This window comes from Numida meleagris, chromosome 6 (genome assembly GCF_002078875.1).
Source record: "Numida meleagris isolate 19003 breed g44 Domestic line chromosome 6, NumMel1.0, whole genome shotgun sequence".
NCBI lineage: Eukaryota > Metazoa > Chordata > Aves > Galliformes > Numididae > Numida > Numida meleagris.
Window position 1 is genome coordinate 50,167,384 of NC_034414.1, and position 25,325 is coordinate 50,192,708.

The following is a 25,325-nucleotide window of genomic DNA, read 5'->3' on the forward strand; positions in this document are numbered from 1 at the left end:
AAGTTCAATTTGAGTAGTATTATGACACTTTCTTTTACTTTAGTTAAGAGTTTAAATATGTTATTTCTGTTCCCATCTTTCTCATTGCAACATCTTTATGTGTGTTATTTGTGTTTAGCAGCATTTTACTCCAACAAGAATTGCGTGTGTGCTATCAAAAAAACCTCAAGCGAAGGACTACCTATGAAAAGGCTGTGACAAGTTGGTGAATTGAGCTTGTTTGTTCAGAAACTTCATGATTAATGATTAATAAAGAATATTGCAGACCACCAAACAGAAGTGATATCTTAACCTGGCTTCCCATCTTATCTATCTTTTTGTAATTCCAGGCACAAATAATATCCAGGAAATAGGAATTCATTCATGGCAATGCTCTCTTTACTTCTTTCTTTACTTTTCCATTTATAAACCAAAAGGATTGAACAAAGCATTATTTCCAGGTTAAATTAGTTCATCCTGGCAAAAATACAGCGAATAATGTTATGCTTTATTTTTTTGGTACAGTGAAAATGTAAAATTTAATTTGCAAATTAGAGTAAATATCTATGTAACATTGAGATCAATCTTATTCAGTCTCTTACCATTACTCTTTTTTTTTTTTTTTTTTCCTTTACATCTCCCTTAAGAGCTCTGTTTGGTTATGACTTGCAAAGACTCCCATGGAAGCTGTATTAATTATGCCTAGTGGCAAAGCCTTAGCCAGTTGGTATATTTTAAATTGATTTGTGTTTTCAATTGGTTGGTCAGATTTTCCTTGTGCTGAAGGTTATTTGTGGCAGTATGCAATCATTAGCTATATTTCCAAGAGTAAATGACCAACAAACAAGCTCAGATAAAGTGTAATGTCCAAGAACATTCCCATGTTGTATGTGATGAGATTCATAGCAGTTTGGGGTTTTGGTTGTGATTTTTTTATTTTTTGTAATAGAATTCTACTTAATTCTTTTGTCTGTTCCCTTGCCAGCTGAAAATGTCAATGTTTTATCTTCGTCTATTAGTAATTTCTTAAATTGATTTTACAAAATACCGGCATCTTATAGTATACTTTTTATTAATTTTTTATTTTCCTGCTAATGGCAAAACTACTGAAATGAAGCTTAGCAGTCAATGGTTATAGAATCTTCCTTGAAGAAAGAGCTGCCAAGTTTCTGTGGGATGGAAGATTAAAACTAATTAGAAATGTATTTCATGGGCATGCTTTGTATGTCATGACTAAATTCTTAGAATAATGTAACAACTTCTTCTGTTGTCTGCTCAGAAGGGCTGAGATAACACTGTCTCTGGAATCTCCCATTTCTAGTGCAACTTATAGGAAAGTGACTGGAATGTGCAACAAAAATACAAGATGTTTTGTAGTTGTCATTGTCCATCATGGACCTCAATTTTTCCGCCTTCTGATATAGAATTTCAATATGGAGGCAAAAAAATTCAGATATGTGAGCAGTATCTCAGAAGATGGTAAATGCCTATAATGTAAATGACTTCTCATAAAGATGTGAATGAAGGTTGCAGATTTTGCACATAAGGTTTTGCACATAAATCACCATGTGCCATTCCCTTGGCCCAAAAGCTTCTTTATGCTTATATTGTCCATGCTTCTGTAGCTTAGGCATTTAAGGGTTTCTAGGTGTTATAGAATCACTGAACTGTTTAAGTTGGAAGTGGCTTGTAAAGGTCATCTCCCCTGCAATGAACAGGGACACCTACAACTCGGTCAGATTGCTCAGAGTCCTGTCCATCTTGACTTTGAGTGTCTCCGGGGATGGAGCATCTACCACCTCTCTGGGTAACCTGTGCCAGTGCCTCACTATCCATACTGAAAAAAAACAAACAAAAAAAAAAAAAACCAAAAAAACCACCAATCTAAATCTGCCCTCTTTTAGTTTGAAACCGTTTTCCCTTGTCCTATCAAAACAGACTCTGCTTCTTCTATCTTCCATTAAGTACAAATAATTATGTTGAATATAAGCAGTGGCACTGTTCATCCAGATTATTGAGCTCAATGAGAAAAGTGGAGAATACCCTTAGTCTAGTCAGTGATGAGTGCATTTTTGGATAGTCTCAGGTTTGTAGAATTTAACCCAAATGAAAGACAGTTATTCACCAAATTCAGTAAAACTTAACATTGTATTGGACGCTTTCTTCTGCTTTGAGGTCTGTTGCCTTTCTGGTCTGTTAGGAAATAAGCCTCTAGACCACAATGTCCACGTCACTTGTGTTTTCCCTCTCTCTTTGCTTGGCTGCCTGGGAGTTGTAATATCATCCACGGTGCCCTGCAGGTTAGGGTGGCCAGAGCTTCAGGAAGGATGCTGTCAGTTGGTGGGCTAGCTGGATACTTTGTGGAAGTCTTTAAATGTATCACTGTGCAGTTGAAAATTATCATTGAATTCCTGATAATTGTCTCGAACTATAAATCATGGCTTTATGTGATTGGCATTGATGGCATAAGCTTGTTGATATGTTTGCAAATCAGTTTTCATACCACTGACTAGTTTCAACTACTACTGGTATGATAATTGTTGTATGCTTCTGTCAGAATGAAATCCTCAGCAGAAGAAGACCTGTATTAATATCTAACATATTGTTCTTTTTGTAAGAAGAATCCTTTCCACCTCATTGGTTTAACAAATGTACTTGAAACACTTTAATGTTATCTTTTTGTTGAAAAATGAAGCGGGACTTTATGCCAGCTGTCTCGGCTAATTTAGTTTGTTATATTTTGCTACTTTTCATTCTCCTTCTTTCTACCATAGTGAGGGTACTCCAGTAATAAACCCTCCAAATACAAATTCTTAATCAGATACTAAAACAATAATGAAGTTGGCTTTTCTTTGAGTTGCCAGTCCTGCTACTTTGGATTGATCAAATAATAGTGTTTTGAAATACATCAGCTCTGAAAAGAAAGCTAGTGGAATTTACTAAGTGCTTTCTCAAGTGACAGCATTGATATGTATCTTTTACACCACGTCTAGATTAGGAAAATGGATGTCATTTAAAATATGTTCCCTAGCACACTTTTAAACATTCTTTGAGTAAGTGTTCATAACATTTGAAAATGTGCTAGCTTTTCTCTAGCTTTACAGAATTCTGCTGAAAAGCTCTTTTATGGGACATTTACCTTTCACACAAAGCTAGTATACTCTTCAATCATATTCTATATATCAATCTGAACATCTGTTTGCATCCTACTTAATTGAAAATTGGTTTATTAATACTTAATAAACATTAAGCTGGTCATGGGCTCTTGGTTTCTCCAGGCCCTTAGCTCTAAGTTTTTGCACAGTTGCACTACAAGTTTAGACAAGAGTCCAAAGATAATAAACAATTCTGTTCTCCTGTAAAGCAGTTAACAATATTTAACTTCTACTACAACTGTAATATTTAGCTTATTATTTTAATAGGACACAAATTGAAACAAAAATGAAACATTCTGAATTTTCCTGTAGTTACTCTAACAATTCAAAGAAATTGTGTCTGTTCAAGGTTTTTGCACACTGTGTCTTGGAGGGGCTTTAACACACCTACTACATCTAGTGCTTTGGCTGTTGCTTTTCAATTCTTTGTTGCCTTTTTTCTGTCTTTCTCTTGCTTCCTTCCTATGAACAAAAGAATGTTCCTGTGTTATGAGTGACTTACTCTCATCAATGTGAGGAATTTGAAGCAGCAGCAAATATCTTTTTAACAGTTTTCCTTGGGACTGCTTTTGCACTCTGGCCCATTGACTTTGGAAAAGCCTTTTAAAATACAGTTCTGAGCCTGCTTTGCTAACTGGAAAAGATGTTTACTGTAGATGATGTATGAACTTCCTTTAGCACATTTATTAGAAATTACAGTATTTAGTTAAGACTAATTGAACCACTTACTACCTGATACTTCCAACCTCTAATTTTTCACAATTCAATCATTGTTCTTGATTTCATTGTGCAATTGACTGTCTGAATAGATGTGTCTCTTTCTTTCTAAAAGTAAGGTGGCTATATTTTATTTTCTGTAATCCAATTTGCTTCGAGGTCAGCACAATATAATCATAGAAAGCCAATGAAAGAGACATATTCAATTCCTAATTCATCAGTGTTCGTATGTTAGGTTAGTTCTCACATCTTTTGTTTTTCTGCTTATGAAGCTGTGACTTAGGAATTGAAGCCTAGTTTGACCAGTGAATGACAAAAGCCTTTATTCTGTGTCCTAGCTGATAGTACAGCACACCCCTGAGCACTCTTCTGTGCCTGCTATTTAGTTGAGTATCAAATGTTTACCCTCTCATCGTCTCTTTTGTGATTTGCCATGAGAATTTTTATTAACTTCAACCCAAAGTACTTTATTTTCAGGGGCTGTTCTCCTGAAAGCTTTCAGACAGAAAAAAAGGACCAGGAAACATATAATCTGTAATAAATCTATTATATTGTTTAGTTTATACAATTTATGGACTTTTGATCTTCAAGGTGAGAAGGTCTAAAATGCTGGTTGCAGAATTTTCACTATGTTCCCAAATGATGCAGGAAAGCGAGCAACTTCTAATGCTTTTATTTCCAAATATGAGGGAGAATGTGAAAAAGTAATTGAGTTAGAACATCCCTTGAAAATTTTTTTTCCAAAGAAATCACTGGTATAATTTTGTCCCTCGGCTGTTCATTCCTGCCATTTTGACCTTGTTTATTAATCCTATCAGATAACCATGTAATCACCATGCTTCCTATAATAGAAGGGGAAATGAAATGAAAGCAGTCAATGGAGAAAGAAATGGAAAGGCAATGTTATAAATAGTGAATTGCAAAAGAGCAAGAACTAATACTGAAAAATGAACCAGCTTGACACATTAAAGCCAATTTTAATAAAATTGGAAAAAATGCATTTAAAGTGTTCATGATACCTTAATGCCAGAAATGCACTGAAGAAAATCTTTGAAAATAATTAGCTAATTTCAAAGCTTCGAATCTTGGCTGCTACTCATTCAAATTCTGGAGAATTCACTTGTAATCGTAGATATGGAGGAGTTAATACAATGATGCATGCTTTTTGCTCATAACAATCACACATTATAATGTTTGGGGGATTCTTTGCTAAGTTAAAGAATGGACTGGTTACTGTTTATTATGTAAAATGTTGCTTGAATATGTGGCAGTAAATATTTTCAGAGTAGCAGACTGAAATTTGTGCTTTCAACTTTTTTACCTCAGTAATTAAAATCACATCTGACATCACAACATAAAAGAACAACTTCAGATTTTAATGAGAATTTATTTCAGCTAAAAATAGTACTGTCAGTAAGAACTGAGTGTTGAAGGGAAGCAGCGACACTTAGAAGAACTGATCTCTTGTTAAAAGTATTTGAATATAGATCTGTCCTTCCGGACAGATTTATGATAGTGTTTAGTCCTATAATACTTGATATGCATGTTTAAATGCCATGGAAGAACATGTATATCTCAGCCTGTGTATTTTTAGTGAACTGCCACCCTACCCAAGTAATTTATTATCTAATGAATATGTAATCCTTTATTTCGTGTAAGTCTATAAGTTTATTTTATAGAGCATTATGTTAAAGATTTATATTACTGGCTGTGCCTAAAGGTCAGCAATGTTTGGTATTTAAAATACAACTTCATAGTAATTTTAAGATGATTAACTTCTTAAAAACACTTTCTTTGAGATTAAAGCTGTAGTTGTAACAATAGTGACTTTTAAATTATAGAGATACAGTTCTTAAATATAAATCCTTTTTCTGAGTTCAAATGTAGTCACTCAGAAGAAGGAGTTTGGGATCTTCATTTGAGGAAAAGGTTTGGAACTCATTTCTTTTTTTTTGCAGAGAAGGTATGATCAGCGACTTCATTCCCTTGGAAATGGAAAATTTTTAGTAGTCCTTATTTCTAGGGGACTCTTGTCCTGTGTCTTTCATCAAGACTTGAGAAAAAAATTGTTGCTGAATTCCTGTGGCTATATTGTAACCTGCACAATTGCCATGCTCTACACTGGTTAAATGGTGTCTGGTTTTTATTTATCATGGTAATTTAGAGAATGTGATTCCAGGTTCAAGCGTCATGTTGGGTGTTTTGCAGCTCTGCAGGATACGTCAGTGCAGTCTTTCAGAACTTCATTTTAGCCTTATTGTTCTGTCCTGGCTTGAGCCAGCATATAAATAAAGCAAAGAAAGCAAGTCTAGAAAAACTTACACATAAATTATTCCTGAACTACTTGACTATCTCTTAGACAGTTGAAAGAAAAACGTTAAAATACTTTTCATCCTGGAGAATCTATTAGTTTGACATTTGAGTGTTTGGCAGAGAGAAGTGATCTTGCATACGGAAGACTCATCCCTTTGTAGTCTCTCTTCTTTTTTAATGTGTGTGGTTGCCCATAGAGAATAAGCACCAGCTACAGAGCTGGCGATCATCTGAAGCTTTTGATGGGGTATACGGAATTCTCCATATGCTAGCAAAACCTTTTTCCCTCTCTTTTTTTATAAAGCAGCAGAGAAACCATACCACAGGAATGAGGAACTACTTAAGAATTAAATTTGATGTCTTCTTTGTGATGATCCTCTGATGGATTTTGTTAATGAAATGCTGTAGATTTTGCATTTGTTGTCATAGCATGGTTAACATCTCTAATGCTTCTAAGCACGGAAGAGTTTTCATCACTTGGGTTGGACATATTCTATTACTGTAAAGCATTTGTAGTTCTCACTTTTTGGTAATTTCTTATGTGTACAGAAAGTGCAAAGCTTGTTCTTTAATTGCCTTGTTTTCAGTGCTGCACACACTTTTGTATCTTGATTTTCACTGGCTCACCTTTATATGACATTTTGTGGGCATGACTGCATCCCTTAAGTGATTGCTGAGGAGCTAACTGTAAATATCAAATACCACTTCTTGCAAATAGCAAGTAGAGCTTCCCTTTTCCTGGGAAAATGAACACGGTAACTTAAAAATCTGAAATTATTCTGGAGATGCAACTGGGCACACACTGATCTATTGAAGTTAGACTGAGCTACATTCACCAGACAAAAGATTTGAAAGAAATTCCTTCAGAAAGACTGCACCTGCTATTTTTAGGGAAGGGGGCAGCCACTAGGTGCAGAAAACACAAGGACACACATGAGGAAACATGAGGACGAGTGGGAGGAACCGTGAAAGGCAATTATAGAATCATCGTAGAATGGCTTAGGTTAGAAGGTATCTAAAAGCCCATCCAGCTCCAACCCCCTTCTGTGGGCTGGTTGCCACCCACCAGCTCACGCTGCCCAGGAACCCATCCCCCCTGGCCTTGAGCGCCTTCAGGGATGCAGCATCCACAGCTTCACTGGGCAGCAGTGCCAGGGCCTCACCACCCTCTCAGGGACAAGTTTCCCCCAGATGTTTAATCTAAATCTCCCCTCTTTCAGTTTAAAACTGCTTTCCCTTGTCTTATCTCTATCTACCCACATAAAAAGTTGATTTTTCTCATACTGATTAGCCCCTGTTAAGTACTGGAAGACCACTATGAGGTCTCCTCAGAGTCTACTCTTCTCTGGATTGAATAAGCCCAGCTGCCTCAGCCTTTCTTTGTAAGAAAGGTAGTCCAGCCCTCTGAAGATCTTCATGTTGTCCTCTGGACCCGCTCCAACTGCTCCATGTCTATCTTGTGCTGGGGTCCTGATGCAGTGCTCCAGATCGGGTCTCATGAGGGCAGAGCAGAGAGGGACAGTCACCTCCTATTTGGAGGAGAAGAGCAGAGAAGGAGAAAGAAGAGAGAACAATGTACCGAAAGGAGAGGCAACCTTTGATCCCAGGCACATGTAATGCCCGTGATCCTCATGAAGGGACCAATGTAATGTAATGCTTGCTGAAAAAGAGAAGCTGGGATGAGAGTTAGGAGAAGACTGGAGCCTGGAGGAGGAAACCTGTTAGGCAAAGCACTCCTTCAGTGTGTGAATCAGTGATTAGGAGTTTATGTTAATTGATGGGTAAACTGAGCGAACATCCTCAGTCAAGTGTGCATTGTCCATGTTGCTGTAATACCAGAAGGCATTGCAACACTGCTCTTGCCTGAGCAAAAGGAGCTGATAGATAATGTACGTGCAGGGAGAAATGTGATATTGAGTGACTTTCCCCCGGTGTGTGGTTGGTAGTCTCAGCCATATGAGTCAATCAGTTCCATTTCACAAAATGGAGGGAAATGTGGAGCTTTAGGGCTGCACTTTTCCCATTTATACAGCTTCTTTTTTTTCTTTTTCTAATCAGGCTGGTGCTAAGAACTTGCTTTACTTCATCCTTCTTGTGAAAATTGAGTTTTCATACTTAATCGGGGAAACATGACAGAAAAATATCTGAGGCATGTACCACCTGTTTTTCTTTTCATCTGGACTCATTCATTAGCTTCCTCATATTAAAAGCCCTCCAAGACACAATTAACCCTTTATAATACTGTGAAGCTTGAAACGATCATTAAAACTCATTAAAGCAGAGAAACTTGCTTTCCAAAGCAGCTTAATATTACATTTTCTTGATTTCTTTTCTTTTTTTGGATATGGCCATCACAGTTACAGTCTTAACTGACTGTTCAACTAATTAATGGTAATTGATTGCTTTGTATTGAGGAACTATGGTCTGTGCTAGAAGATCCTTTGATGAAATAATTCTGTATAATGTAATATTGCCTTCTGAGTATAGGCTGTCTAATAATGGTATTGTCAGCAAATCCTTTTTGTCCAGTATGAAGAAAAATATAATTCAAAATGAAAATGCATTCCCAGAAGTCTTGATTTCTCCTTTCTTGCATATGTTTTCATGTGAAATGTGAATTGTGCTGATGTTACAAGTTACACACCTATTTTTTTCCTCATTTACTGAATTGTTATTGATTTAACATATTATAAAAGATGTAGATATGCTATCAATTGTGAAGTTAGTACTAAATTACTGTTCTTGTGTAGACATATCTAAATGTTGAAATTGGTCTCACTTTACAAAAAAAACCTTTTTATTTTTTTTTCTGTAAATTGCTTAGTCTGTTCTCAGTATTATTATAAACAATCTTAAAATTTAGTTAATTAGATTAGACAAAATTCAGAGTAACTTTCCAAGCTTATAAGCAGTGTTATTTAAAATATACTAGTTTTTGAAGGATGGAAATGACTAATCACCAAGAGTACAGTGAAGTAAAATGGTGACTTCAAAGCAATAAATTGCCTTGGGTTTTACTTTCTGACTGATACTGTAATAAACCTGTCATGAAGCACTACCAAAGCATTGACTTATTTGTACTACTAATATTAGAAGAAATAAAATTGAGGATTTACCAGTGTGGTTGTAGCGGTTGGTATATATTTCATCCGACAATCCAAATAACAGCTGTTATCAGATGATCATAAGATATTTTATGACTGACCTTTTACTGAAGTGCAAGATTCATCAAGAAAATTGGATATTTAGCCTTTTTCTCACAAAAGTGAGCATGCCAAATCTTTGTATGGGTCATTCATTGGTAAACTTGTAATTTTTGCTAAAAATTATGACAGAAGATTACGGCAAAAAAGGATGAACTCTTGATTATTGCAAAACACATTTAGTCACTGAAATTAAATCTGGTAGTTCTGCATTCTAAAATGTCCTGGTTGGAAACAATTTATCTTTTAAAAATGCTTCCTAAAGTATGAACTGAGCTATTTGTATTCTGCAAATGTTAGTTGTTACATAAAAAATAAACAGGTAACTACTAGAATCAGATTTGCAGAAGAGCTGAGCATTGATCTAATTTGGTCCAAAATAAACTGAAAAATGAGGGCTTAGACTTATCCTTTCTTTATATCTCTAAGATGATATTCTTATCTGACTCCTCAGCAAAGACGAGGTAAAATTCTACTTAAAATTACAAACTGCAAGACTGAGAAATATGATAATAGGCCATCTATAGGCAGATGTGAAAGCTGCAATCTGCTAGGAAGATCTGGTAAAGGCAAAAAACTTCAAAAAATAAAATTGATTTAAGGAGAAACTATTTAGATGCGTCCCTGCACAGAGATAGAGCAGAAATATAAATGGAAAACTATAACACAAAATGCCACTGAGAGCAATATAGATATTTCAAGAAATAATATAAGTCATGTAAATGTATTACGTATTCATGCCTTGCTAATAAAATGCCCTAATTCTAATCAACCATGCAATTATTTCAAACAGATATTTACAGCTTAACAGATATGCATTTGGAATGCAAAGCTTTCTTAGCCAGGAGATTATTTGCTCTAACTAGCGATCAGTACATTGAAAAAAATATTCTATTTTTTTTATGATTAAGGTTGCCCTTATCTTTTTTTTTTAAGGTATGGGATGCTGTGGACACAGGCAGTTGTTTGAGGACGTTTTCCTGTCATTCCTGTGCTGTCCGAGCTGCCCAGTGGTCATCCTGTGGAAGAAGGATCCTCAGTGGTGGCTTTGATTCTGTGCTGCATCTAACAGATGTGGAGACAGGTAAGGCCATGCACTGGTACATTTTAGCAGTATTTATTATCTTTTTTGAGTGCAGATAAATGTGAATCTTGTGAGCTTTGCTCTTTCTTTTGAAAGCGTGGATAAAATCTATGGATCACGGTTAGAATCCTTGAAATGTCCTTCATTAAAAAGTTTATCCACAATAAAAGGTAGTTTGAGATACTTAAGAGGACCAAAATGTCTCTAACCTCATGACCGCATGCAATTTCTGTTGACAGATGCTGCACAAATGAGCAGAATGACACCTGAGTATCTTTTATGCTCTGTCACAATCGTTCATTATAGTGTTTGTAGAGCCACTTAAGGTTGACTTCTGTATGTAGTTACAGAGTTATGGAGGATAGAAACATAAATTCTGATGTGAAACTTGAGATTGAATCTGCATTGTGAATTTGGTTGGGAATATGAATGTTGTGGCCTCAAAAATTAATCTCCAATTAATGCTCTGTCTCCTCACGTTTCTTTCACAAGCCAGATGGATTCTGCCAGCACTACTTTTCCTTTATCTGTGTTATCAGCATTCATACAGTGGTTTTCTTTGGGGCCATTCATAACAGGACATCTGTGTGTGTATAAATACAGGATTAGGTCTCAAATGGTTTACTGAAGAGATGCAGTTTTTTGTTTTTCTACTTAATTTGTTTTTAAATATTTACCTCTGCAAGCATGCAATTGTTTTTTTGTATAACACTGCAAAAGAAATCCATACAAAAACTACAAGGAACTTCTGTTTAAGAAGGTTTTATCTTATATAGAATTAAGAAGAAATTTGTATGGAAATATCCAGAGAACTGAATAAACTGGGAATACTGGGAAAGCGGTCAAGGAAATTTGTGAATATTGTTCACATCAAGGCAAGATTCTCTTCCATGGTCTAGGAATTTATTTTTTTCAATATTTGTCACACAGAAAGTATCTACATTCAGCAATGGCTGGAAGAGAGAGACTGTAAAACATGTGAAAACATATTGGTGTTTTCAGAACATTCATGTTTTTTTAACAGTAAGAAGAATGTTATGTATCTGATGTAGTAGTATTACAAGAAGTTAATATACCAAGCTATTAATTTTATAAGACTTTTTATTTTTTATATTTTCAGTCTTCCTTGTAGCAATCTTCTAGTTTCTAGTCTCATATATAACTGAAATTTACTAATTGAAGAGGATTTAACTTTTGACAGGAATGTTTATAAATCTAGAACATAATGGCTTCTGTCACCGAGGGGATTTGTAGTGACAGAACACATTTTATCTGCCTGGGGCAAAGTCTTGTTTTCTAAAGTTATTGAAAAACTCCACAGGTACATAATTATAATGATCTATTTTAATTTTGAAAATTGCTCATGAAACTGCCCAGGAATGGAATGATAGTTTTTTACTCTAGTACTTCATTAGAAAGAAGGTATTTCTAGTGTTTTAGGTTATGGCAACAATAGCAAGTAGTATTTACATGAGTTTCAAAAGGGGGTGTAAATGGCTCTTTCCTTACTGACCTCTGAGCTATTCCTTACTGCGTGAGTAAAGTCTGTGTTCAAAAGCACAATGAATTCTCAGAATCACTTATACTACAAGGTATTCATGATTGCCTTATTTTATGAATATAGGGTTTCTTTTTGCTCCTGTCAACCGTGCTTGTACTGTTGATATTTGGAACTGACTTTCAGTGACATTCACCTGACTTGGAAGCTAAGAGTAAGGGATAGGAATTTTATTCTGATTTCATACACATCTAGACCATTTCCTTCTCTGTTGTAAAGTTACTCCTTTTCATAATTTCAGTCAATTCTTTCCAAAGAAACCAGGCAAGCAGTTTGCCTCTGGAATTCAAATCAATTTGGTATAAAAAGACTCATTTCCATTTGAAAAACTCTAAGACTGCTATAAGATTTTGATCTACATTAGTTCACTGAATCATTCATTCCTCCTTGCTGTTCATCTGTGCTGAAATGATTTCTTCTTTGATTAACTTCAGATAGATGGTAGAACTGTTTCTTCACAGAGGACTTTTATATGCTTTTTTGGACATCGTTGTTAATTGCTTTCTGTAGCTATACTGAACTAACTAGCAATGTGCTTAAACGCAGTAAATGTGTGCTGATGGGATTTTAGAAATAATGCTTTATTTAAGACTCTGTGGTCATTTCTTATATATATTGATCTGTCTCAACATTTTTCTAGTCAAGTTTGCTGAGTTTTAATCTTTCTTATCTTAGTTTTCAGTACATTTTTTTCTATATTACACGTATGTTATAAAACTGGTTACATCATCTTCATCAGAACCCCATAACCTATAGAGAATGACTTTTAAAGGTTTAAGAATGGTTGCAAATACGGCTTAGTACATTACTATTATTATGATTGAACTGTACTGATTTGGTGTTGGCTTTTTTTTTATTTGAAGGAAGCGTTTTGAGTTGCTTTTCTCTGCCTTATTAACTGAAAATTATATTCTAGCTTTTTGTTTGTTCTGGATCTAATGGCAGCCAGTTAGAAGATTTTTCAAAGGAAAGTGCCATTTCAGAGAAAACAGTTACAGGCTCTTCCCATAAATGGTGGGAGATGGAGAACAAACATAGAAATACAGCAAACTATGTCTCAAATCAAGGGTCATCAAACACTTAAAGAGGCACTCCAGAGAGGCCAGGGAGTCTCTGTACTTCAGAACTATGTAACCTGCTGCAGCTAGATCTGAGTAAGGGGTTGGACTAGATAACCACTGAAAGTCCAGCTTGCTTTGATTCGTAGAATCATAGAATCTTTCGAGCTGGAAGGGACCCTAGCCCAACTCCCCTGCAACAAACACCCACAGCTCAGAGCTGCTTCCAGCCTGAGCTTGAATGTCTCTGGGGATGGGGCATCCACCACCTCTCTGGGCAACCTGTTCCATAGCCTATTATGCTACAGTAGTGCTATGATTCAGGTTCAGTGGTGGTATGAGGAAGAATAGGGAACAAAAAGAATTCAAATGATGAGGTACAAGGAGTTAACTTGCCCTGGTTTAGTGAATTTGAAAATAGATGTTGTTCAAATCTTCTAAAGGCATTTTTAATAGATCATCGTTTATTATCATAAATGGTCGTTCATTATCCTAACACCTGGATATCAAGCTACAATTCTCCACACATATGGTTTTCTTGGAAACAGTTGTTTCTATTCTGCGGAGTATAGGTCTCATCCAAAATATGCAGAAAATATTTAAGGAACTAATTTATTCATGCGAGCAGTTCTGTGGCTACAATCAGGATGGAGCAAGTTCGGAGCTACAATAAGGAGGTTCTTAAATACTAGTAAAGCCAAAAAATGAGTTGCCTGCAAAGAGTAATGATTGATATTTTTAATTGTCCTATTTCATTTGTGTTTTCCATTATAAAAATAAAACTTTTTGAAAGGTTTAAGAAATGTGATACTGGTACAGCAGTATGTGAACCAGCAAGACTCCCCAGTTTTGTACATTTTGCATTGCACTCACATTCCTTTTCTACTAATGACAATTCTAATAGTGTTCTTTTTTTTTTCCACCAAGTCCAAGTAGTATTTTGAGAGAGCACTGAGCATATTATTCTAACAAAATTTGCTTTTTAAACAATTCTAGATCAAACACTTTTGGCATTTACGTTCCATTACATCCAAATGAAGTGGAAATTCTCTACCAATTTTAGAAGGGGAATTATATTTTTAAAAGTCATTTATAACTGTTTTATTCTTGGAATATTTTATTCATCAGTGGTTTTTTCATTAGTCACAAATAAAATGGTGCTAACACTAAGAGCATAGGCAGAACAGTGGCTGGATTAATATTATCTGCGTATTATAGATACTTCTAATTCTTTAATGTTATGAGAGAGGGAATGTCTCAAGAAATTTTGGTAATTTTCCCAAGTTTCCAAATGCTACAATTGTATTTTACTTCATGTACTGAACTTGATTTCAAATATAACATGCTCAGAGTTCCAGTAGGGATTTAAATTATTTTGAAAGATTTCACATTGCCGTAGGCAGGACACTGAAATGTAGCTGTTGTTTGGAAAGGAATTTCATGTTTATGTAGTGTGGTAGTGTGGTCACTTACATCTGTTTTGGTTTTGTTGTCGTTTTTTAAACTTGTTTCATTTTAGATTATGTTGAGGGTTTCTTAATGGAGTATTTTGTACCTCCACGAGGATGGCCCACATTTACTTTTCTATTTTCTTTTATATTCAAATTTCTTAGCCCTATAGTTATAACATGATTATTGCTAATGTAATTCTGTTTTCTCAGATAGAAATTATACTGTTCATACACAAACATCACCTCAGGAGAGCTGTGACTCTCTCCTCCTGTTTCTACCTTTCCTTCCTAGTACTATGTAGGTAGTGCATGAATATTTTGTATGACATCTCAGAAAATGTAGCAATTAATAGGAGATTTTATTTTATTTTAGTCTTTTGTATGCATATGGATATCTTTGAGAGGTCACAATGGTCCACCTAAAAATCCAGCAGTTTTGAGTAATAGTTGAACACACATCAATGGTCATCCTTCACTTAAGAGGTAGTGCTATTTTAGTTTTTATTTTCAGAAGCGTAAATTCCTTTTGAGAAGAGAGAGAGGTTATTTTTGAAAAGTTTCCCAGGATAAAAGGTAAAAAGATTTAATAGTTTAAGTACTAAAAATTTGTGACTAAGTAAGGCAAAGAAAAAATGGAAATACATGTAATTGGTATAACTTTAGTCCTTGGAGAAATAACTAAACAATTTGTAAGCACGGCAAGATAAGAGGGACAAGTAACAGCCAACATCAATTTGTTAAGAACGAATCATGTCTGATCAATCTAATTTTCTTCTCGCTGTTGTACATGAGAGAGAGATTGTCACTGTAATGAGATTTTTTTTTTAAATATTGTCTCATGTCTTTTGGTAAACACAGTAGGGAAATCCAATCTACTTTGCAAGATTACTCTCATGTCCTTGCCACTTTTCTTTACTGATTAGTGTACAGAAGTGAATGTTTGGGATTATGCAGGTAGGAGTGTGAACCTTAGGACAACTAAACAGTTACGGAAGCATCCTGTGCTCGACAACCGTTCTGATGTTCTGTGAAAAATTCACAATGTTAAATAGCCTTTAAAATGTCTGATTTCATAGTTGAGCAGTTTCACAGTAGGTTGCAGCATAAAATGAGCAGAAACATATGTTCAGGATCTCTTTAAAGACTTTTTCGTACTGTGTTTATTACTGGTGGGCCTTTAATGAATGAAGAATTGAATTAAAGCACTTTTTAAAACACATTGCAAAGATGTAGTAGGTATTGCTACTAAAAATGTGAAAATTAAAGATTGAGGGAACTGTTTGCTTCTCTGCTTTGGAATAACAAGTCTTCACAGAGGAAAATGATCAGTGACATGTGTCTTCCCTAGCCAAATCAATTTTTGGAAAATAGAATTTTCTGCAGTTAATGAGTTGGTTGGACCTTTGATGCACTACCTATAGGAGCTAACATGCAGTAAATACATACACAGTTAAAGTATATATAAACTTGCTGATTTACAGCCATTGTATTCTATTGCGGATAAGGGAATTTTCTGCTCAAAGAACATCTGTTGCAATTTATAAAATAAGGCCCCCAGAAGTTGAGTATGTTTAATTTTAACAAACTGACAGAACTCTTGTAAAGATAAAGCCAGCTCTCAGTAAATTAATTTGAGCAGTTAATGCTCTGCAAAATGCAAGATGATGAGTTCCACTGGATCTCTTAAGTATGAGGGCTGCTCCAAAAGTAATGCCTTCTATTTAATTCTATTGAAAAGTAATGCCTTCTATTTAATTCTATTGGTACACAATATCAGAGATGGTTGTTTGTGGTATGGCAGTACAGGCTGAACCTTCCTGCCCGTATTCTGTTACCTTTTGTTGCAAACAAAGATGTGTCATTGAATTCCTCCATGTGGAAACAATTGCACCCTTTGACGTTCATTGATATTGCTGAATGTTTATGGAGACCAAACAGTGGATGTGAGCACAGTGCGGTGGTGCAGGTTCATTTCAGCAGTGGTGACAGTGGGTAACCTCCACTGGTGCAGATTTTTATGAGTGCAGCATGCAGACTCCTGTTCACAGCTGGTGGAATTGCATAGCTAGTGATGGTGACTACGTTGAGAAAAATAGTGTTTTGTAGCTGAGAACTTGTTCTATCAAATAGTGTTCTTGTGTTTCCATGGAAATAAATTGGAGGCATTACTTTCAGAGTGACTTACATATATGTCCAATACTATTTGAACAGTATGCTTTCTATATAATTGTGACTGCTTGATCTGATGTCGTAATTCCTGTTTGACAAGATTAGTTCAGGTAGGCTATACTTTTTCTAATTTCTGGCTGCAGTACCGTATGAACGTGTTGGTTGTACTCCTGGAGTGTTTATTGAACTTGTACAAGCCAAATTCTGTGGAAGAAAAGTGCTATTAAATCAACTAGAAGCCTCTGTGTGCAAATTCAGTATTTTCTCAAGTAATCTGTAGGACAGAGTAAGATGCATGATTATGTAGCTTTTTGTTAGCCTTCAAATGATGTCTGTTAGCGGCACAGATTAGAGCAATATCTTGTTGCTCCTATTACAGATGATTTTAATAAATTCTTCCTTCTCCATGGAGTCTTTTTTCTCTTCCCTGGTTGTTAGGATGCTGCAAGCTCCCAGGATGAAAGATGGTCACTATTGCAGATGGCTTGAAGAGAAGGCCTCTGCTGCCTTTGTGACCTTTTTTTTTTTTTTTTTCCTTTCGGGGGAAGGAACTTTGAGGATTGGACTAAGTGTTCCCCTCAGTAGTGACAGAGAGGTCCTTTAGATGGGTGATCAGTGGACAATGTGTTAACCCATGTTCATGTGGAACAGCAGCCTCCTGTCCTTAAATTCCCTGCAGTCTATTTTCCTTGCCAGTGCCAGCTCAAAGAGTACATGCATGATGAAATACAATCTCTCTCTTCTTTTCTTTACGATGAATAAGTAAACAATTTGACAAGTCTTATTCTCTAGACTGTGTAAGCTTATTTCAGCAGATGGTGAAAGTGGAACTGATGATGAAATCAAATAAATTGGCTCTAAATCATGAAATAAGCATGAAAAAATCTAGATTTTCAGTATTGTTGACTTAACAGGAAGTATTTACGCTTGTCACTAATGGTTTTAGCTCAAAGTATTTTCAGTTGTTTAAGAATCTTAAGACATCTCTTGTGAAAATTTGGATTAACGAATATTTTAAGAAGCTTTCTAATAATATAAGCTTTTCTTAAACATCTTTAATGGCTTCTTCACCGTAACTTTATGATCACAGAATCATAGAGTCGTTTGAGCTGGTTGAGATCCTCAAAGGCCGTCTGTTCCAACTCCCCTGCCATGAACAGTGACACCTACAGCTGATCAGATGCTCAGAGCCCCATCCAGCAAATGTCTCTGGGGATGGGGCGTCCACCACCTGTCTGGGCAACCTGTTTTAGTGCCTCACCACCCTTACTGTAAAAAAAACTGCTCCCTTATATCCGATCTAAGTCTCCACTCTTTTAATTTGAAACCATTTCCCCTTGTCCTGTCACAATAGACCCTGCTAAAGAGTCTGTCCCTTTCTTCCTCATAGCCCACCCTTTAAATACTGAAAGGCTGCTCTGTCTGATATGTAGAAGAAAACACACAGTTGAAATTGTGAAGTATTTATCTTGGTCCATGCTGCTATTCCAAAAATAACAGTTCAGTGCGTGTACGTTAATGTCATGAATTTGTTAGTACAAAGGCAGTGGACTGTGGAAAAGTCCTATAAATTAACCTAGCTGAATTCTGTTGTCTTTGAAAGAGTGAACAATAGATTTGATGCTAGCCACAGGATCCTGTGAAGATTAGTGTGAACAATTAAATGTTGGGAACAGTGTATCCATGGGAACAGCTATTGCTTTCATAAGATGATATGCAAATTATTGCCTTCTTTCAAGATGAAGGCTCACTCCTCCCTTCACAGAAATATAAACCACTCAAGAGCTGTAGTATGTTTTGGTATGTGGGATTTCTACACAGACAGTACCTTTTTTTTCTGGTTATTATTTTCATCCTACTGATAAAAGAAAGACTATGACTTCTCTCTGGGAAATATTCTTCTGTTAGATTTGGAGATTTAGCCCTGTCAACTGAGTGGGGACCTTGGTGCTCCTCTCCTTTGTGTGCCAAACCTCTGATTCTCTCCTTACTGCAAAAAGCAGTCAGTGGTGCAGGATTTGTTTAATGTGGGTAGAAATTACTGATTTCAGTCTTGTGTTTTCAGGAAACCAGAGGAGTCCTAGACACTTGAAATGTTCTAATGTAAACATATTCACCTTTAACAACCTAGGTATTTTTGAAACTTGGTTGAAATTAATAAAATGTTTTATTTTCTGGTTGATTCTTTAATCTTCAATTCTCACTTTATTTTAGGGAAGCAAATCATCAGCAGTAAAACTGAATTTAGAATCAGCACGCTGAAGTTCCACCCTTCAGATTCAAATGTTTTCATTTGTGGAGGGTTCAGTCCAGAAGTTAAAACATGGGATATTAGGATTTCTAAGGTAATGCAAATCCTTTTTTTTTCTCTTTTTTCTCTCCCTCTGTGGATGTTTCCTAAATTGAATGTGCAATTATTACTAAGCTGCTCAATGTCCTGAACTTCAGATGAAATCTTAATTTGAAGCTTTTTTGCATTTGTCATTGATTTCATTGCTATTTGTTGATATGGACCTCTGTAATGTTTTTGAAGCACAAAGATGAACATTGCACACAACAAACATGATTTTTTATTTTTGCTTCTATTAATATAAGTAATGTGTAGTTGAATTAAATTAATCTGATAGCTCACTTCAAGTTGATTTCTTTTTCTATTTCTTTTTCTTTTAAAAAAAGGCAATTGTACAACTAGGAAGCTCTTGAATCTGTAACATGTGGTTCAAGATATGTCTGTCTGTATCTTTTGCATAGTAGCTTGGAGGAACTTTACATGCATGACAGACTGCACAGGGGCACAAATAGCTTCTGCCTTTACTTTAACCTGAAGAACACGGGAACACTGCACTCCCAGATGCCATTTAGAGTTCAGGGAAGACCAGAGCTGTACTGTGACACCAAAAGTGGAAGCTGCATGAGCAGAACAGCTCAAAGAACAGAAGTGACTGTAAAGTGAATAGTTGTTTGTTTTCCTTTCAATTTCTATGTGGGTAGAGCCTACTCATCGTAGTTAGCCATCTGTTTGCTCTTGAGGGTGGCAGAAGGGATCTGAAAAGGATAAGGATTACTTATCCAAATGCTGTCTCTTTAAACAGAGTAATAGATGACGGATGTAAGAAGATATATTCCAGATAGGAGGGCTCTAACACAAGAGCTCTGAAGTTGATGTGACTATCACTGTATTGAGCAAATATGGTATTCTTGTGTGATCAGCAACCTATATCTTTTTGTGACTAAGAATGCCACAAAGATATTTTACTCCAGATTTGAAATCAACTGTGATTAATGAGCATGTTCATGCCAAAAATCACAATGCTTTCAACTTGCATGTGTCTAGGGTGCCCAGTCTCTGCAAACAGAAGATGATAACTGATGGTGTTCTATAGCAATAAATGCTCAATATGGTATGTTGCAAAAAGGTGCCTGTCTGAAAGAGGGCAGCTATGGAGTGATGTGATTAGAAATCTTTCATGTACCATAGGAGACATTTTCAAATACTGATAAGTGGAGAAGGTGCTTCACTTTCGGTGAGATAAATAGAAGATTTTTTATTTATTTATTTATTTTTTGCTATGGATTTTCACAGTTCAAGTATTACACTTGAATAAGATTTTTTTTCCTGCAATTCTGATACCAGAGACTGTGATGTAAAGACCTGAGGATTATGTTGAACTGGCGTTGACTCAAGTAGAAGTAAAAGGATAACTACTATTTTAATGCTTGTGCTGAATAAGTTCTAAGTCATCTCTGGAGTCTGATGCTCTCCTATCTCTGTTAGCGTTTCTGTTAGCATCTCTGCCAATCCCTGGTGTTTTAGTTTTGATTTTGAAAGGTGTAGTATTGTCACAAAGGCAGTTGGCTTGAAGAATGATGTTCTTCTTGCACCCTTTATATTCTTTGTGAAATTTCAGTTTCAGTACTTTCTCTTGGTACTGATGAACAGCATTGCTAGAACAGGGAGTTGGAAAGTGGAGAAAGTGTAGGACATGGTTTACAGGAGGCATTATTGCAGTGAGAAGCAGACGTGTTGAGATGGAGATTACAGGAGAAGAAAAGTTGGGGCGAATGTGCAATTTGTTAGATACTGGCTTTTATCAAAAGCATCATAAGAAGACAAAGTAGCAAACTTATAAACTGTAGACTTCAGTACTATTTATATCTTCTGTAATTCTGAAAATTAACCTACCTGTAGCCTGACTTGAGATGCTGTTCTGATATATTTTAATTCTAACTTTTGTGTAAACTATGTCTGGCAAAATTGTGGAGGAAGAAAACTGCAGTTTTCAGTACTTAATCACTGCATGATTGTGAGAAATGAGTTATGGCTGGAGTCACCTTTGAGTAGTTTGTGGAGGATGACAGATAAGCTGCATATACATCTGCATTCAGAGCCAGTAGTGAATGCTTTGGGTGACATCTATAATTCATTTCCAGAGGACAAACAGATACTGTAGAAGTCATTTTTGTTTCTATAGACTAGCAGAATAATGCATTTTTTTTTTCTCAATGACTAACCATACATTTGTGTTTATAATGCTGAAGCTCCAGCCTTAGGACCTGCTGTAAAGAACTGCTGAATGCTGAGGAATGCAAACCTTGTTTATTTCTGTAACTGCAGGGTACTGCAGTGCTCAGATTTTGCGTAACGATGTTTCTGTAAACTGGTGCTAATGAAGAGATAAGGGAAATATCCCACTGTTCTACAAGGGAATAATTTACTTTCCAAGAGAACAAACAAGTGAATGAATGTTTATTCCCACAGGTAAAATAGGAAAGTTTCAAGCTTGGTAAAATAGATAAAACAAAACAACCAAAAAACCCCCATGAGCTCATTTCTTCTGAACAGATTCTGTACCTGGTGATCTTGGGGAGTTTTTAGGAGTTGTTACCTCCTTTGTTCATTAGGAAACAACTACATTCTTGTATCGCTTCATCAGTCAGAAAACTATCAGATAAAGCAGTGCATTAGGAGTATTTATTTTGATAAGGAACAGCATTTAATCACCTTAAAAATGGAAAATGTGGGTTTAGCCTTGTAATAGATATTGATCTGTTTTTCTGATGTTTGTTAGTTTAAAAGCCATAAAGTTTTGTACGTATTGTGACTGACTAAAGCAGCAGTGTGGCCTGCTCTCCTACTATGAAATATTTCCAAAGGAAGGAGGGAGTTTCTGTTTGCCTTCTGTCCTAACGTAGTTGTAGTTCAGTGGTGGGTGTAAACTGTTCGGCACCAACATTTGTATTGGTTCTAAAATGGTGTTTTGATCTGAAAAACTTAGTATGTGTACTGAGTGGATGGTTAAGATCAGAACTGAGTGGAGAAGAGAGGCAAAACATTAGAGGTTGAATTGGCTGCTTTTGGCTTCCTCTTGGAGAATGGTATCACGTGTGCATCATTTCTACAAAATAATGTAATTACATTTCATCTCTCAGCCACAGAACAGTACGTTTGTTAGGCACCAATCATACCGCTCAGCAGTATGCCATTCCTTCTCCCTCGTTTGTGGAATTTCAATAGATTCTTCACATATTCTTGTTTTCAGTTTCTGTTGTTACCTTAATTCACAATGTGCAAACACTTTGCTTTTGTTTTTTTTTCCATCTTATGACTTAAGGTCATATTCAAGATTGGATGAAGTGTACTGCCCAATATGTTGACATTTATCCTGTTCTAATGAGTGCTTTTTCCACTTACCTAAATAGATGTTGGAGGTGTCTTGGCACTTAGTTTCAGTTTTGATGCAAACATCCTTAGTATCTTTCAAGTGCTTTCATCCTAATTTATCAGAAGATTTTCTCTGGTATTCTTTCTTTTTTAAGTTTCCAGTGGCTTTCATTTTGTTTTGCACCTTCTTTCAAGTGCTTTAACCGGTCATTTGGCTTGGAACAACTGTGTGGGTGAAGTAATGATTATTTTGGTTCCCATTATCATACTTCAGATAGCCTTTTCAGGCCTTGCCACATATTTTGTCAATATAATAAGCATCCTAAACCAAAAGCTTGAACTTTGTTACTCATTGCACATTGAAAACTCATTTTCAGGATTTGTTGGTAATTCAGTTTCACAGGTCATGCTTTAGAATTCATGCCTGTGTTTTAAAAGGCTATCTTCTTGCACATCTTAGATTTAGCTATATATGGGAAAATAATCATCATATTTCTGAAAATGAGGGAATTTTTGATGCAATTTCAAAGAAAAGTCAGAGGGAATGGCTACTAAGCAATCTATTGTCCAATTATATGTGTATATAAGCAGTGATTTAAATGGGCTTTCCTATGCCAGTGGGCTACATCAAAGGTTTCTGCTGTTGGACAGTGACATAAAATAATTGATAGTGGTACATAGATCACATTGAAAGTAATGCCTCCAATTTATTTCCATGGAAATTATAACAGATGCATAGAGCACAAGAACACTATTTAACAGAGCAAATTCTCTGCTATCAAAAACTATTTTTCAACATAGTCACCACCATTAGCTATACATTTTTACCAGCGATGAACAAGAGCCTGCATGCTGTGCTTGTAAAAATCAGACTGCCTCTCTGCTGCTATCTGTCACATGGCAAAAAAATGTGCTTATACAGATCTACACCGATGGATGTGGATCACTGTTGCCACCACTGAAACTCATCACCCACCACATCACTGTGCTCGCATCCACTGTTTGGTCTCCATAAGCATTCAGCAAGTGTCAATGCATGTCAAAGGGTGCCATTTTTTTTTCCACATAGAGGAATTCAGTGACACATCTTTGCTTTGTCAGACTGCCATCTGCTGCCATCTGTTGCACATCAACAAAATGTAATGGAATATTGGCTGGAAGGTTCAGCCTCTACTGCCATACCACCACCATCTACCTCTGGCATTGTGGGCCAACATAATAAAATAGGAGGCGTTATTTTTGGAGCACCACCCATATATTGCCAAACTAGGAATACTAATATCACATTTTTATTTTGGCTGGTGATGGATTTTTAACAGGAGTGCAGATTTATGAGCATAAATAATATTTATTCATGTATTGAATGTGTTATAAAAATTGGATTTTTAAGTGCCAATGAAAATGTATGAAGACAGACTTGGGGCAGTCTTTCAGCTACTAAAACATTGAGAAATGTACAGTATGCTGTTAATCAGAAAGGCAGATATAAGAAAAAAAAGGAATGCTGAAAGACTTCTATTACTACCCCTGTTTTTTGCTAATAGGCAAAATGATTTCAAATGTAGCATTGGGTATTGAGCAAGATAAGGAGCGGAAGAACAATAATCTTCAAGATAAAGGTAAGCTGAGAAGTAAATGGATGGAACAGCTTGTTAACTACTCAGTGAAATGTAAAGTATACAGGCCTCAAAATTACAGAGAGAAGTAATCAAAGTGTGAAACAAAAAAGAATAAAAGAGGCTGTTGAATAGAAAGTACAAATTTGTTATAGTGGTATTTCTTTGCGTTAAACCTAGTTTTGTCTTTCTGGAGAAGAGATTGCTCTGGAGGCCTTATTGTTGTATAATGGATTGATTATATTTAAGAAATATTTGGAGAATGATTATAGAGGCTTTGTGAAAAGGCTGGAAAACTTTTAAGTGAGCTACTGTGTTAACAGACAAATAAATGAAAACAATACAAAAATGCAATGTCAGCCAAGGAGAGAGCAACGTATTGAACAGTCCTCATGGGACCTCTGGACCTCAAGAGCTGAACTTAGAAAAAACTTGTAAAAGGCCATGTAAAAAGGAATTGTGCAACAATAATAAGAATATCAAGATGTTAAAGTAGTTACGAATATTGAAGGTATTCCTATTCTTTGAATTGTCAGTTAATGTCTTAAGATGTTCAGCACAAGCTAGTTGGATTACTAATCATTCTCTTTTGGCTTTACACTAGCTTTTTAGTCAAGAGACAATGTATGTTCCAAAAACTTATTTCCTCTACCTGAAATTTCAGTATTCCTTGAAATACCAAGGAGAGCAAAAGGCTGAGATTTACATCTGTTAGCTTGACACTTAAGGTCTTTGTTTTCACAAAGGAAAATATGATTACAGATGTTTTTCTTTTTTTTATTTGAATTCCTAAGATTATACAATTGTAATATCAGAACAAGACTTAAAATGTAACTGTTACAGTACTGATATTACTTTTAAAGAAGCTCATGTTCCTAAATAATGAGTGAATTGTCAGTCTGAATAGAAAAGATTTATTTACATGTGTCAGGAAGGTTTAGATATTATAAAGCAAGGATGTTTTTAGCTCTGCTGAAAGGACATACAGCTCTCAGAACTTCTGTCTGAATACTCATATTTTCTGAATGTATCCATATAGCTGTTTTGGAATTTTACCTTTTATTTACATTGTTCTTTGATGAAACTCTTAACATTGTGTAAACATTCATGAACTGCTTCTTGTTCACATGAAAATCTGAAGTTAGAGAAGTCCATAATATTTCTGGGGGAGATCTGCTAAAAATTGAAGAATAATTTATTGACCTACTGGATGTGGTCAGATTTTTTTTAAACCCTGAGGGGACCCTAACCCTAATCTATTGATCATGTGTTTTGTCTCATAATCCAATGAGGCCTATTGGAAATTTGGGAAAACCTATGTGCTACAGCTGTCATCACAGGAAGTCCTGATACAGTACCA

At 35.8% G+C, this 25,325-nt stretch overlaps 1 protein-coding gene across 3 annotated transcripts in view; it reads left to right on the plus strand.

The window, feature by feature from the left end:
• Positions 1-25,325, plus strand: part of WDR25 (WD repeat domain 25) — a 60,903-nt gene that overhangs the window by 25,260 nt on the left and 10,318 nt on the right. For all 3 annotated transcript variants that reach the window (XM_021401031.1, XM_021401032.1, XM_021401033.1), the window contains exons 3-4: positions 10,304-10,451; positions 18,902-19,032. In XM_021401031.1, coding sequence (XP_021256706.1) covers positions 10,304-10,451; positions 18,902-19,032 — 279 coding nt within the window. The remainder of the gene's footprint in view (positions 1-10,303; positions 10,452-18,901; positions 19,033-25,325) is intronic.